This window comes from Poecilia formosa, unplaced genomic scaffold (genome assembly GCF_000485575.1).
Source record: "Poecilia formosa unplaced genomic scaffold, Poecilia_formosa-5.1.2 Scaffold126, whole genome shotgun sequence".
Lineage (NCBI taxonomy): Eukaryota > Metazoa > Chordata > Actinopteri > Cyprinodontiformes > Poeciliidae > Poecilia > Poecilia formosa.
Genome location: NW_006800065.1, coordinates 474,741 through 491,182, shown reverse-complemented (window position 1 = coordinate 491,182; position 16,442 = coordinate 474,741). Strand labels below are relative to the sequence as shown.

General features: G+C 39.9%; 1 protein-coding gene across 3 annotated transcripts in view; it reads left to right on the top strand.

Moving 5' to 3' along the window:
- The first annotated feature begins 90 nt into the window (after nucleotides 1–90).
- Nucleotides 91–16,442, top strand: part of dusp8a (dual specificity phosphatase 8a) — a 46,926-nt gene continuing 30,574 nt past the window's right edge. Inside the window, exons 1-2 of one of the 3 annotated variants that reach the window (XM_007561399.2) lie at nucleotides 91–435; nucleotides 9,626–10,019. In XM_007561399.2, coding sequence (XP_007561461.1) covers nucleotides 9,783–10,019 — 237 coding nt within the window. In that variant the 5' untranslated portion in view covers nucleotides 91–435; nucleotides 9,626–9,782. Of the gene's footprint in view, nucleotides 436–557; nucleotides 684–5,865; nucleotides 6,032–9,625; nucleotides 10,020–16,442 lie in introns of those variants that run through there. The other 2 variants (XM_016676071.1, XM_016676072.1) reach the window with 2 other exon arrangements.

Here is a 16,442-nt window from a genome sequence, read left to right as displayed (position 1 = left end):
AAACCACCGGCGCTGATTGGCTGGAGGTGACGTCAACTAATGCTTTTTCTGTTTTTTCCACTCCTCTCCCTCATGAACCATGACCTCATCGCTTTAGTTCATGAAAGTGCTAAAGTGCACCTCCTGTACCTGAACCCCTTCCTCCTCCTCAACGTACACATACACATTAACCGCTTTAGCCTGTAGCTGGCCCGGCGGAGCGTCTTTAACCTGCCACCATCCGCACCCTGCTCCTAGTCTGAAGGAGACGTCTGATGCTCCGTCAGGCTGGGTTTTAGTTCCTGGCGCTGTCACCCTCCTCTGCCTGTCAGCTGTGTGAGGCTACTGTAACTCCCACGACAACACCGCCAGGTAAACACCCATGAAGACGCCGCGGTTGACCCCTCACCCATGGAGGCCAGCTCAATAACACACAGAGAACGCGTGGAGGTCGAGGTGAGTGTTCGTGTGCGTGTGTGTCTTAAGATTAGTGGGTTGCTTTCATGACATTAGCAGCGGCTGCTTTGGCTCACCACTGCTGCTGCAGTGAGTCCGTGAAGCGCGCGCACCCTAACCCCCCTCCCCAGTCCGATCCGTCATGTGCGCGCACGTCTTATTATGGGAATTAAATCCGTCCAGGTTCAGGTTATCGATTCTTGTCCCGTGATGAACACGCTGTAGTTTACCCCTTTCATCAGCATAAGGTACGTACTTTTGTTTTGTTTTGTTTTGTTTTTGTCGTTAATTTTGAATTATGCGAGCTGTTTCTCGTCATCAATGGAGCGGTGAATTGTCGCACGCGGACATTTCTCCGCGTCATAACAACAACGCAGGCTTCCCATTGACACACACCAACCTTTAAACCCATTGATGACCGCACACCTTGTCTCTAATAATGATTCAATCTAGCTGTGTAAAGAAAATAGCCTTTCACGCATTTTATACTCTCTCTAATATGGGTCGGTTTATTATAGAGCGCTGTGACCGCACACCCTCCATCACTGTTATTAACGCTGTCACACAGACAGAGTCTTTGTGCGCCCCAACCCTCTATTGTTGACTCTATCTAGAGCAATCTGTTCCTTTAGAGCTCCTTCCCACATTTGTGTTCATCAGATTACATGGTGTGTAGACTTAGTGTCAAGCTTTAGCCGAGAATCGTTTGTATCAGTATTCATGTCGTAATAGTTGTCATGTTGAAGTCTGGGGGTTGTCCTGGTTTGTTATATGACCCTGCTATTTCCTGCTACCTCACTGGGAGAGTATTGATCAGAGGACACCAGAGGGCTTTATATCTGAATTTGTTGTTTACATCATCATGGCGATGATCTCCTCCAGCAGGACCAGCCAGGAATTGATTTTTCTAAATTACATGATCACTGTGGCAGCAGCAAGCATTCACCACTGGTAGCTTATCAAAGCAGACTCCTCTTTTCTAAAGCCTTTTTCTAATACGCATTGTTTACATTTGCTGCAAAATACTCCAGAAGAAATATGTGTAGCATCAGGAATTCCGGATGTAAGACATTATCATTGTTGATAAAATTATATATTTTTAAATAAAATAACAAAAAATATTTGGAAGTTACTAGGAGTTTTTTCTCTTCCCCCCCCCACTTTTCCACTTTTTCCAAACTATAAAATGTATGTAAATGTAAGCTGATTTTATCGACAGAAAAGTAGGAAATGTTATGAAATTTTTAACAGTTTTGTTTATATATATTTACACCCTTCAATATTACTCAATTTCAAATTTGGGGTTTTAAAGTTTTCTTCCACTCTCATGGCCAAGAAAGCAGTTTATAAGTTATTAATTAAAGAATTAAAGTTAAGATGGACCTAATGTCCTTGGTTATGAACAGAATATTATAATGTGTTTTTATAACTTGAATGCATTAGTTTATTTATTTCTTTACTTGCTTACTTATATTAATTCTCTTGAGCTCTACATTTCCACTTGTGAAGTATTATTAATTACCAGATTCATCTGAAGATAAAATGATAAGCAAAATATCATGAATAATCATTATAATTTAGTAACACTTTATTTCTTTAACCATTCTTTATTAATTTGTGTTACTTTCTGTTTTGGGTGTAAAGATAAAATTGTTTTCTGTACAGAAATTGATGATACCGTATGACAGATTAATGTTTTTTTTATATTTTTATTAACTTAAATTTGGCTTTATGAAAGTTTTTCACTCCTTTCTCTCCCTATTTTTTCATAACTCAAAACAGGCCTTGAGTTTCAAAGAGAGATTATAACAGATTAGTACATTCTGCGAGCATTAATTCAGTATTGCAAAAGCATTGATACACGTTTTAATGAAACTCTAGATTAAATCGATCTTTCTTGCAAGCATGTTGTGTTGCAATAAACTTACTCTCAAAAAATGTGAAATTATTGCAAAAACTGCAGTAATTTAGCAATGTCTTTACTCTTATCGATGCATGCACAGCAGCAAGCAGGTCAGTGTTGGTGGGCTGAATAGGTGCACCGTGCGTTGTTATAGTTACTCTTTTCAAAGTGTAAATGATAGGCCTACATTCTCTCAAAAGAGAAACAGCTTGTTAACACAGATTTGACTCCATGACAGAGCCTGGAGGCCATGAAATGCTCTCATGATGTCATTGTTTGCAGTCTAAACAAACAAGTCAGGTCTGTCATTGTGCGACTCTACGAGTGTGGGCTTTTATCAGCAGAACCAAGGCTTTGGACACAGATGACGTATGCTGGGAGTTAATGAATAACCTGGATAGTATTACATCACCTCTGGTTGGCCTCCAGTTGCTCCTTTTGTGTTTGCCTCGCTTCATCATTTCTGATATGACTTTATTGAGCCGGTCCAACATGGAGTCATGGGTTTTGTTTAACCAACCCGCCTGTAAGTTCCTACGTCAACTAGGCAGATATTAGCTTACTTTCTCATCCAGTTTTCTATTTATGTGTTTCACACAGTGTATTTCTGTAATCAGTTTTTATTGCTGGTTGTAAAGAGAGCCGCTGTAAAGCCATCTGATGATTTTATTTGATCTTACAAGAAGAGAAACGTGGAGGAAGTTTTTCTATTTCCTTATTATCTCTTCAGGTAACTAAATGTCTTCGGTCATCCCTGAACCCACCACACTCTGCGACTACATATATTTAGATTGTTTCTGTTGATTATGCATAGATATTGTGTTAAATAACTCTAATATGCATTGGCAACGCATATTCAAGACACCTAATATATTGGGATTTTGGTTGAAAAACAACTTTTTTCACAAATCCATCTCGAGTGACATAATCCTTTGTTTCCACATTTTACAATGAGTGAAGTTTGGAGAAAAAAACAATAATAAGTAATATATCACACAAAGAACAGCACTGTTGGTTGTGTGGGAGTATTTTGGCTACAGAGAGGATAATGTTAACCAAAAACAGGCACCTCGTTGGTCATGCCTTTCAACTGTTGCCATAACATGACAACATATGACAACATTTGTTTGAAAGTTTCAAACAAACCTAAAAGTTCCTTCACAGTCTTGGGAAAAGTCTGGAAAAACATAAAATTTGCTTTTATGGTTTTCCAGGTTTGGTAGAAAAGGAAGTTGTGTATAAAAGACAAAAAAAGTTTCCACACTTTATCCTATGTCTGGAAGATTTAAAAAAAATCTACATTCATAAAAATCACAATAACACTTGACAAATATTTATAAGTTATGAAGAACAGATTTAAGGTACCAAAGATCACAAAATGATCTCTAAGAATCTTTAGCGTAAAATGTTCCTGTCCAGATTTCATATCTAACTTTAACGAGTCATCCTGAGCTTTCCCAGAAGCAAAAATAAAAAATAAAAAAAAACTGTGAAATAACTGCTTTTCACTCTAAACAATCAAAAGAAAACTTGAGCATCTCTAAACTAGGGAAATACTTAGTCCTTAGATGTCCAGAATGTTATTAAAATGAGAAAGAATCAAAATATTCTGGAGAAATATGGAAGTTTTAACTGGGAAATGTGCAGGAATACTCCTCATAACAATATTAAAATGTCTAAAAATTGATTTTCTATGGAGTCTACCTTAAAAAAGAGTTTTGTATGAATGTAACAGGATGATGGTGTTAGTTTCTTGTTTATGTAGAAATGCCCTCAGATGGTTTTTGTGTATTACTGGCCTGCAGCCATGAGCAGATTTGGGTCAGGCTCATAACAATATTGTTCAGGGCTGTTTTTACCAAAAATCTGGAGGAATTAAAACCTCCAAATGTCTCTAATAATAACTTTATCTATCTGTAGAAAACGAGAAACTTTTTTTTAATCACAGAATATCAGTCTAATCTTTTCCTGTTTTAGGTCTGCTAATATCACAACATAGAGTTCAGAACGCTATATCTGTTTTCAGTTTTGTATTTTTCAGATTTAAACTTTGAGCTAAAAAAATAGCGTTTCTGCAGCTCCGCTTTAAATAAAACCATCGACAGAGTCGAAGTAAACTCTTATTCCTGGAGGAAGGACGTATGATTTTGTTAATTGTGTGCTCAAATAGTTTTGTCTGATAGTGTTGTCTGTTCATATTCAGAAAATTCTGAATTAATTGATGAATATCCATATTTCTAAGTATTGATAATTTAATATGTATAATATTTTCCTTCATACTAATATTAGACCATAAGGCAGTTTTCCTTGAGCCTCTGAGATACTGACAAACTTGTGATGTTTTTAAATTAGACAATATTGTGAATATTGTATTCTGAAATTTCATAGAAACATAAAAATTTAAAATGTGACAAGAAAGCAAAGTTCTTTATATAGCACCTTATGTTTATTGTTTGGTTCTTTGCTCACTTTAATCATTTTGAGTAGATATTAGGTTTAATTATAATACATGACATTCTTTCATTAATCTTTGTCTTACTTGAATTGTTGATCAACCTTTGTGTTGATTTTTAGTAAATCTTTAATCCTTAAGCAGATGAAAGTCCCTCATATTTATTTCTCTGTGTGTGAAGGAATTGTTCTTTTGGGAAGGTAAAGAACTGACCCTTCGGATTGATTTCAGTAGATATTGAGTGATTTTTCATGTAGTTTAAGATTCATACTCTACTGAGCTCGCTTGATGAGGTGTCACTGCAGTAGCTGACCACACCTCACACAAATGACAGCGCCAAAGGGACTAAAGGTCGCAGAGACTGCTAGAAGCAAAGCAGTGACGTATAAGACAGAGAGGATAATGTGAATTTGGCACAATTTCCACAGTGTTGTAATCATTTGATTTCCTAATACGACGTGGAACTAAAATATAGCTCTAAAAATCATCTTCATCTCTCTCTTTTTTTTAAACTTTTTTGGTTGTTTGTTTTCACCATTTCTGTAATCTTACCCAGCATCAGCAGCAGGATCATCCGACCAGCACCGCTCTCCCTGCGCTTCCATCATCCCAGTTTGGCTGTTTCTATGTGAACTGCAAAATCTGCAATGTCTGTCTAGCTGCTTTTCCTCCTCCCTTGTTTTCTCCTGTTCAGCCACAGCCTCAGAGCAAACTCCAGGCTACAGTGTTGTGAGAATAATATTAATATTTCTTTATTTTAGAGCCCACAAACATAAAAGAGAGAAACACAGTTGAGGGTTGTTAGGTTGAGTCAGCATGATGAGGATTGTGATCCCTCCCTTGTTGTCCCGTTTTCCCTCCCTGTCTGTGTTCTTCAAGCAATCTCTTCCTTTTGCTTCTGTTTGACTCTGCATGCGGGACAATTGTCTAGAAAGATGCAGTGCTTCAGTCTCTAACTATCACACATATTAAAAAAAAAAAAACCCTGCACACTCCTCCCCCTCCCTACCGCCGTTCACTGCACAGGAAGAAGAAGAAAGAGTGATAGAAAAGGAAGGAGGGATTCTGAGAAGAAAAAATGGACAAGAGTCTGGGTGGGAGGGAGAGCAGTCGCCATTAGACATATGCAGAGTCAGATGCTGTCCTCAGCAGCAGGGAGACTGAAAAACAGGGAAAAGAGATTCCCACCCTAGGGAGCTGTGCTGTTAGCTGCTCGGCTGAAGGTCTGCCTGCTACAGAAGGTATGAATATAACAGGTGATGGCTGTAAGGTGCAGGAGCTGTGTCTGATAGATGTTGGCGTTGCAGCAAGGCTTTTGAATGCACACTATTTGCTTTACATTAAAATTAAAACAAATTTGGTGCATTGCCTAAGATTCACATTGATTCAGCAGTTGTTGTTTTGAATTTTGTCTTCTTTTTTTTTTACCTTCAGCTAATATAGACATTTCAGTGTATTATTATATATGTTAGTATCATGTACTGTTCTGAAGCTGATACACAAATAGTTGTGTTGTGTTTCCCATGCAGCGTAACCGTCTACATGTCGTCTTGTCGTGTCTATTTTCTCTAGAGTCTGGCATTTCGCCAGGCAGCTGCAACACGTTCATGTATGACCATCATTCGGTCCCAGACATAAACCTTAATGGCAGATAATTATTTTGTCATTAAGTAACGTCCATTGTCACATCAGACAGATAACTGTAGCCACAATCATGACGTGTCACAGTTCCTTGGAAAGGCATTTATATCTGAACTTTTTCCATATTTCTTCACCTTGGGTTTTTATGTGCTAGACCAGCACAAAGTTTAATGGTTAAATGAAAGCAATGTCATACATGGTTATCACAGTTTTTTTTCCCTTTAAATTAAAATATGAAAAGGATTGTGTGCATTGGTGTTGAGCTGTTCTTGTAGATGTAATTTTCACTGCAGTTCTAACACATCAAGATGTTTTAATCCACATAATTACATTGGAGCTCTGGATGGATGCATAGGGTTTTTCCTACTGAAAACTGAACCTCAGCTGCTCGTCTTTTGCTTCCAAGACTCCCCGGGTGCATTGCCCTATCCTTCCGCCAAAAAACCCAAGAGGAAAATCCCCAGCATGGTGCTGCCACAACACTGTTTCACCATTGTTATGGTATGTTTTCAGGTGTCCACTACAAATTGTATTTTTATCATTTTTGCCCTGAGCTCTCCACCCCACCAGGAAACGGGCCACCAAAGGTAGATTTGATGCACATCTATTTGATGGAACATCAGCTAGATAGAAGTTCTAGTTGGCTCCTGGTGTAGCTGATATTTTTGAAGTCTCGTCTCCAGATGTTTCTTGGACCTCCTCTCTTTTACTTGCCGTGGGGTTTCCACTGCCTGTGATATTTGCTGGCTGTTTGTCTTGGGTGTGCCCTACCCAGCACCATCTTTTCTTCCTGATTTCTGCCTCTGCTATGAGTTGGCAGGTCCATCCACTTACAGCTCTGGAAAAAAAAATAAGAGACTGCACTGAACCCCATTGAAAACCTCATGGTTATTCCACTAAATACTGATTTCTGAACTCTTCCTGAGTTAAAACATTGGTATTGTTGTTTCTAAATGTATATGAACTTGTATTCTTTGCATTATTTGAGGTCTGAAAGGGCACCATCTTTTTTCGTTATTTTGACAATTTCTCATTTTCTGCAAATAAATACTAAATATTTCCACTGAATTTTGGAGACATATTATCAGTAGCTCATAGAATTAAAGAACAATGTGCATTTAACTCAAAATATACCTGTAAAGAGTAAAATTGGAGAACTGGTAATTTTGCAGTGGTGTCTTAATTTTTTCCAGAATGCAGGTTTATATTGGTTGTGTTTGGCCAGCTCATGTGCAAAACCTTTTTAAGACAGATGTTGAGGAATGTCTAGGTTTTATGTGCAAAAACTTTTGGTCTCATGTTTGTAGTTCGTATATCCTTCACATTGCTCTGGCTTTGTTCTTCTTCATCAAAGACCAGGCTGTTTTGCACAGCTAATCATTGTCCTTTAAGCACCTGAGGTGTAGCTCTCAGCAGCTCATCGCTACCAATGGCATCCTGGCTGCTTCTCTGATTAAGCCTCTCTTTGTCCAACTTGGCAGCTTGGGTGAACAGAAATGGGGTGGGTATATTTACAGTTGTTTGGATCGCAGCTTGTACAGTGCTCTGTGAAATATTTAAAGCTTTACGTCTTGTTTTATAGCATTATAACCTATTTATAACCCTTTTTTACACACGACTTTACCGCTGTCCTTTCTGGTGGGTTTCATGTTAGGGGATTTCTGAGTGATTGGTTGCACTGAATTTTATTTTAGGATAAAGGATGAATGAAAATGTGAACAAACTTCACATTTGTATAAGGCTATGAATGTTTTATCAAGCATTGTACATTAAGGTAACAGCATGTGGGGTTTTTAATTATTTTATTTTCAGTATATTTTAACTCAGACTCTCCTGTTTTCTCTTTAACTAATTTTTCACTTTTTCACGCATGCTGAGGTTGTTAGAGATCGTTCTCAGTGCGTAGCATCTTTTCCTTTCTCTTTTCTCCTGAATAGATGTTAAAGGTTGCAGAGCAGGTTTGTCTGAATGTCTTCATATGTTGTAGCCAATTAGAAGGCATAACCATTTGCTTTGTTTTTTCTTTTCCTTTCTCACTTCCCAGTTGTGTCTCCTTATATCACTAAAAGCATGATGTAAAGTTGTTTTTTTCCTAAAGTCCTCAGTTAAATAACGAGGAGCTTGTGTTTATCTTCTTACCATTCCTTATCTGTTTCTACAACTTTGTCTCCTCCACTCTCTCTTTTAAAGCCCCATTTAGGCTTTGGGGTAAATGAAACTGAGCTCATCAATTTTTCATCACACCATGTGCGTGTAGATAAATAAAACAACGCGGCACCATTCACATTCTGAGCCTCTCGCTTGTCGCACCACCATTGGTTGACTGGAGACATCATCCTAAGTGTGAAGTGTTTTTCTCATCCCACTATTGACCTAAACAAATTGCACTTTGGTTTCCTCATGACCCTAAAGCATAGACTAGTTTCCACGCTGTTAATCACACAAATGCAAACATGATCAATGATTGCATGTCTCATGTTAAATTGGTGAGTGTGATGGTGGGAGTGAGCGGAGAGGAGTTTGGAGTGATTGGACATGATGGATAGGAGGAGGCGGTTCATCAAGTTTATGGATGTTTGTCTGACACACACGCACACACACACTATCAGAGGATGTCACACAGGTCGTTTGCCTGTGTCCAGACCTGCTCTCTGAATTCCCCCGGCTTTATTTAACTCACACTCTCAGTTTCCTGTTTCATGAGCTGCTGCTGAGGAGATCTGGGATCAACAGCCACCAAACTCTCACACACACATAAACACACACCTGTGTTTCATTGTTGTGAAAGTCTAAATTAAGGTTGTGGCTTCTTTCTTTTATTATTTTGAAGCAAGATGTTCCTTCATATCCCGGCACTGAAAAGTGATCCTGTTGGCTGTTAAAGTCTTTAAATAACTTGTGTTCATGTTTAGCATTGTGGTTATTTTTATAAGTGAGAGGCTCAAAGTGTGCTAATAAAAGATGATACAAAGTCTATAAAAATAGTTTATAATTTCCCCATGGGCATTGAGATGTATGCATAAAAGAGACATCATTGTCACTTTGGAGCTGTTCAAAACGAGGACTGACCTGCAATTTTTATGATTCTCAGGTGATTAGCTTCTTTTAACTGTGACTGTTCATCAGTAATTCCTCCAGAATAAACATTTATTACTGATGTTTATTACATTTTATCTTTATCTTCTGTTTCGTAGGCACCATGGATCTCTTGGCGCTCGCTCCGGTGGTAGCCCCTCTCCACTGATCTCTCCCTTTCCCCATCTTTTCCTCCATCTCCCCCCTTAAGCCTACCCCTCTTCCTCTTATTCTTTCTTTCTTACCCTTCACAACCACTCAGCCCTTCCTTACATCATGGCAGGGGAGAAAGCTCCCAACAAGCGGAGCGCCATGGACATCAAGCGCCTGGCGAGCCTCATTCAGAGAGGAACGGGCCGCCTGCTGGTGATCGACAGCAGGACCTTTTCTGAGTACAACGCGTCACACGTGCAAGGTGCGGTCAATGTCTGCTACTCCAAGCTGGTGAAGAGGCGACTGCAGCAGGACAAGGTCTCCGTCACCGAGCTGCTGCAGCCCAATGGCAAAGTGAAGGTGAGTTAAAGCTGCACAGCAGCTGATGCCACAGATCAGGAACCTTCTTGGCAAATGAGTTGACGATATTCATGGCAAGTTCAAGCATGTAGATGAGGGCGAGGCAGCTGAAATTTAAAGATGCTGGTGGATGGATCCAGAAATGTGGTTTCCCTCTGCTTCCTGCTCAATTTAGAGAAGCTACATAGTGCTGCTGACATATATCTGTGTTGTTTTTTACTAAAGGGGAATGTTTTCTCATTTTTACTTCCTATAAAGTTATTAATAACTGAGAAGTAAAACAAAATGTCAAATTTCAACACAGTAATATGTGAGTCTAATATGTTTGTCTCATTTAAACCACTATAATTTAATCAAATTTAGAGATGTACCAATCAACCTTTTCCAGGCAGATACCAAATTTCAGGGTTTTTTTTGTCTTTCTTAAATTTTTGATTAATGTTATTTTTTCTTCAAAGGACTATAACACATGAAAACTTAAAGAAACTTTCAGCACATTCTTTTTCTGTGAAAAAAAATTAAGAAATTACAATCCCCACTTATGCATTAAAACATCTATTTTGTGGAATCACTATGCAAAGCTAACTTTGTTAACACTTTATTGACCTGGAGAATTCAATGTCAACTGGATTTTTTCTGTTTTTTTGTTGTAGCAACCAGTTTTAGGACATAAACAATGTTGAAAACAATGTAGTTCAAATATACAGAAGCAGAGAGCATGCAGGGGGAATGTGCTGTTTGTAGGTCAAGATGTGCTTGTCATCAAATATATGCATCTGCTCTAACTGCAAGGTTTCTTAAATTAGAAGTTCTTGAAATGTTGCTAAACTAGAATTACTGAAAAGAAGCTCTGCCGGCTTTTTGAATCAAAGTAGGGCTCGGGATCTGAGTCCTCTCTGCAAGCCTGCATCACATCCTGGGGTTGGGGGCTGGGGGGAACGCCATATTTGGCAGATGGGCTTATTGTATGTTTATTGCTTATTGGTGTCCCTGAAATCAAATCCTCTTGTTTTCCATGACTTCTTCCTCTGAATATGAAAGGTTTATTTTTTCCATGGCTTGTCCACCTGTGGTGTGCCTACTCTTGTATTTTTAGTCTCTGCTCCTCTCAAGGATGCTTGAGAGGGGAAGTCTTGGTGGGGAGGGTTGGGAAACTTGTTTGGTCTCTCCGTATCATTTGTGTTTGCAGGGATCTCACTGCAGCTTTACATGAGTAAGTGAACATGATAACAAGCTGCTGAAGGCAAATTCAGAATGTGTTCTTCCTGGTTCCTTGTGTTATTTTTAGCTATTTAAGCTCGTTACACCCAATAGTTTAAACAGGTGATGTAAACTAGGCTAGGAGGTGTGGCGCAGAATGACATAAAGTCCAGTTGTTGTTTGTGTTGTGTTACACTGGTGTTGCCAGGAGCAGATCAGAAATATTTGTCTTTGGTTGCGTAAAACATAATCATGACACGGTCCATAGATTGTGTCTTTGTGTCATAGATTTGTGGCAGACTTGTGTCTGATTCACAGCTTGAACGCTCGACTATTTAAATGAGTAAAGGTCAAATAGTCAGACAGCATTAGTGGAAATGTTAATTGTTTTAACCTTCCCTGTCACTCCCAATCAGCCTGGCCTTGCTGATGGTGTCAAAAGGAGTGTGGGTTATTCTGCAACTTCTTAAGAAATATTTATCCAAACTTTAGCAAGATGTGTTCAAGGTTGCATGTGCAGTTTTGTCAGGAAAAATATCCACCATGAATTAAATTTTTTCGAAAGTAACTCAAGTTATTTATTTTCATATTTACTCCATCTCAGAAAAAAGTTCAATGAGTCTCTCAAAGTCCCAAATTTCTAAGATAGCCATACCCACTATGAGTTTATGCAACATATCAGAAGTCCTGTGTAAAATCTCAGCGGCATCAAAATGTACAGATGAAGAAAAATCAACAGAGAATCTTCACTTGAAGACAGTCGAGATCTTTTATGTTATTTCACCCAGAATGGTTGGAGGTTCTGCAGCTGCTTGTGTTCTGCTTCAGCCTCAATTAGGGTTTGTCTTTGCCCTGAAGGGCAGACGGAAAATCCTGCAGCTCAGAGGGTTTGACTCATCTCCGCCAACAGATTCTTGTCTGATAATTTTGCTACTTTGGCTTGCGAATACGTATGTCTAGCTGCAGTATGCATGGGAAAGCAACAACAAAGAGCCAGCCCCGAAGGAGTTAAACTGTCTGCAGCTGCAGAGGTATGACGTCGGATATGTTTTGAATTCAGTCAGTTTAAGTTTCATTTCTGTGTTGCCAGCTCGAGTCTGCTGGGTTCATCTCTGTGTGAGGCCGTGTGCTCGGCAGATGTCACACTGTGGCACCCCACGGAGCCATGCTTCTTCCTTTCTCTCACTTTCAGTCGCATGACAGCTCTGCCTGTCTCTTTCAGCTATAGCCTACGGCCTCTCAACACTGACCCATTCCTTTACAGCTTGTTTCCTCTCCCTGTCTACAGTTGCCCCATGGCTGGTTTGTTATTACCCATTCCCCACCACCCCACCCCCAGTAAAGAGGATAAGGCTTGTGATTAATGCTAAAGCTGGATAAGGCTGGAACCAGCCGGGTGAGAAGGGCGGGACTGACAGACCCACACTCTTTTGTTATTGGCTGAGCATGACATCATCTCTTTGTTTGTCCAGTGGCAGGCCACAGGTTGGGCACGTGCAGGCTAGCTGTGTGGCGTTGGAGCCAGCTAACTCCTTGCACACAAACACACGCACACACACACACACACACACACACGATCCTCGCTTACCCTCCGAGCATTGCCAGGAGCGGCCTCAGCCACCCAAGACAGCAAAGGACACCATTGTGGCTCTTTGTTCAGGAAGTGAATGCAGGAAGCAGGAGACCTGCATTGACTGTATTCAAGGATGGGCAGCAGCCTCCGCCTCCTGCCTGGCCGCCTCTCGCCTCACATCCCATTGAGAACTAATAGCCTGCTTCCCCTAAGGTGCTGCGCTCACCCTCTTTCACAGATGCTCTTGATTCTTAAGTTAACTGAACTGAAGGAATATGTTTGACCAACGCAGCTATTCATATTTTGTCCTGTTTTTTTTCTACCTGTCACATCATATCTCTACATGCCCTCTTAAGTAAATCCCTCGATTAATATAGGACAGAGACAGCTGGAGACTATAGGTAATGTTGTTGAGGACCTCTGCAGGTAGAGCGGGATGCCACAGGGTTTGCAGGTTGGGGCTTCCTCTGGTTTGCTCCAGCAGGCTGGAGGCCAGGCGACTGGTTCCTTGCCTTAAGCCTAGATAATCTCTGCTGCTGTGATGGGGCAGCCGGCCAGCCAGTCTGGCAGATGGACCAGAGGTTTTCACTTCCCCTGCTTCAGTTCTGATGTGTCGAAGTGGGAGAGTGAATCCAGTGGACCTATCTGTAGTGACAAATTAGTTCACTTTTAGTGTTGAACAATAAAATAGTCCCACTTTCTTTTAGAGATAGCCTAAAAAATTCTTATTATTCAGCTTTTTTGTTGTTGATACAAATTATGTGATGGTTTCGCCTACAGACCATCAGTAGGCTAAACTATCAATCCCAAAATAGTTCTTTAAATGCAAAATTCAAATTCAAGATTTGTATTGAATCGTCTGTTATTTTTTTTTTTATAGATGAACAAAAATAGTAGTACTTATTCATTTATGATACACACACCGAAAGATTCTTGAATGAGAGCTGGAATAATGCTTTAGTTCAATTAGAGGAAAGAAATATAAAGATTCACCCAGATTTACTGATAATGAAACCGTTTCTGATCTTTGACGCAGGGTTTCTGATGAGTTCACTCGCAGGTCAGTCAGTAGAGGCTGTGCTCCTCTGCAAGGTATTCAGGATGTTTCCTGATCAGAAGTTCTGGAGAAATATATACATATATACGGGGGAAACCTCCAGATACCACAGAAGGAGCTACATCTTGTAGGTAGAGGTCGATGTCTGAGTCTTCCTGCAAACCAGTAACCCACTGTATCTTGGACAAATGGAAAACAATGGCAAAATAAGGCCTTCTTCTTTAACAGTTGTTCTCAGAGAAGTAATGCTGTATGTAGTGGATTACTTTAACTCTGACCGGAGGTTAAAGTTTTTAGAGGGAGGAGAGATTCCCTGCTTTGTGCTTAAAGTTGTTTTCACTTTTCTTTTGAACTTCAGCACACTGAGTCCATTTCTGTGTATGTTTGCCGGTAAAAGGTTCTGACTGGTAACCCTTAATGACAACAAACTCATATTCAGATAGTAAGACTTGTTATTACCCTGACATATGTCTGCAGGAGGGTTCCATACCGTCGGGATCTTGTCTGGGCTTCTAGTTGCTGGAATGACTAAGTGCTCTGCTAAACATTTAGAAATAACATGTGACCAGGTAATGCATTTATACAAAGAGGAAGATTACCATCGTTTCCACTGATGACACACACCATATGTTGTGTTTATCCTCCCCCCAAATGGGAAGGGAGGCAACTCTGACACATAGTGGGAAGTCCGAGGGTAATTTGGAGAATTGAGAATTATCAAAAGGAAAACTAAAGTGAGACTTTCTTTTTACTACTAGCTACTATTTAAACAGAACAAGACACTAATAAATGGAAAACACCAAACATTTGCCATAATCACATTGTTCTGCACACACAAACCCTTCCTGTAACCACAGTAGAGAGTTTCAGAATGAAGGACAACACATGAGTCTTTTGTGTGTCATTCAGCAGAACTGAGAACTTTTTGTCTCTGACTCATATTGTGGATTTTTTTTTCCCCTCAGATCACCCAGAGGGCAAGCATTGGGAAATTTTCTGAAAGTTTCATTCACATTTCCTCTGACCTTATTAAAGACTCTATATCTGACAATATATATTTTTTCTTTTTTTACTGCAGAACCAGATGTGTTGCATGTTTGCTTTGATGAGGTCATACGCTGGCTTGTTTGATTTAGCAACTCCTCTGTTTAACATTAACACAAACATCACAAGATGACGCCCTAAAGGAAGACTACTATTTTATTTTTTGCATATCAGCACACAAAATAAATTTATTTCAGAATGCCACGATTTCATTTTCAGCATGTAAGAGACGTCACTAAGCACGTCGGCAGCTGTCCAGCTCAGTAGAGCGTGACACATCTTGTCATTCTTTTCAGGAACAAGCACATACTCCTAACGTGTACACAATCGAATGCTGTGCTTTTTATGACTTTCAATCCAGGACCGTCCTTCCTCATTCCTTAAAGTAAATCTGATTAATTGATTTACTCCAGTTTCTTGGCTCTGTTGTGTGTCTTTAGATATCCATTTCAGTCCTTCTTCGCACAGTTAGTCCTGGTTATTATAGAAGTAGATTGGTTTTATCACTCCAAATGAAATATGAAGGTGCCAGCTGTCAGTGCCGGTCACGGGCTTGAGGTGCACATAGCAGGATGTGTGACAGGGTCGTAAACCTGTAGGTGCAATGCAAGGAGAAATCACATCCTGCTGATTAACTGGGCTGTTTATATGAGATGTTGTGTCAGAATGATATATACTTGTGTTTGGTTCAGATCAGATTGCAATTTATGAACCCAAATGTTGGTTGGTACTGATATTTTCCAGTGAAGAAATAATTTACATAAACAACGGTGCTGATTTAGGTGATTGCTGGGGTGGGTGGCAAGGCAATTGCTAAACAATCTGTAAAGTCTGTAATTTTGGTTACAGCAGATTCTTCTATTTATCCATCCATTATTTCTAATTAGGTAAAAGTTACAGAAAGGAATCCTCGAAATTCCTCTGCAACGTTCTACAGCTCATTCTGATTCACCCCCCGATGTCTCCATGAATAAAGAGACATAAATGTAACCCCTCCAGCAAATCTTTGGTCTGCCCCAGGGTCTCCAACCAGTTCGATGTGCCTGGAGAGACTCCCAGAAGAACTCGTTCAGGAGGCACCCTAAAAGCCAAAAGACTTTGCTCTTAAGGCTTCTGAGATCTCTTTATTTCACACACTCCTATTGGCCTGAAGTTGCAAATATGACCATAAGACCTGCAAAAATAATACTCTGAGATCTCAAACTAGACACCATACTCCTTACAACTTTGCCTTGACCATCTCACCCTTGACCATCTCACTCTGAGGTGACGAGGTGCAGCCCCTGAGGAGTTCAGTCCTCCCTGGGAATCAGCTTGACCTTACGCTGAGAAAACAGATACAGTTCTTGCTTGTTATTCAAGGAATGAACAGCCAGTAAAGCATTATCTGGCACCTTTCATGCCAAAAGAGGTGTCAGAGGGATATGTGTCCCCACTCTGGGGAACACAGTCACTTTCCTTCTTAAGATCTACAATCACATCCCGTGACCCCCTCAACAAGCATAAGGATTAGGTTCAGATTATATTTCCCAGCCCAATTTTGTAACTA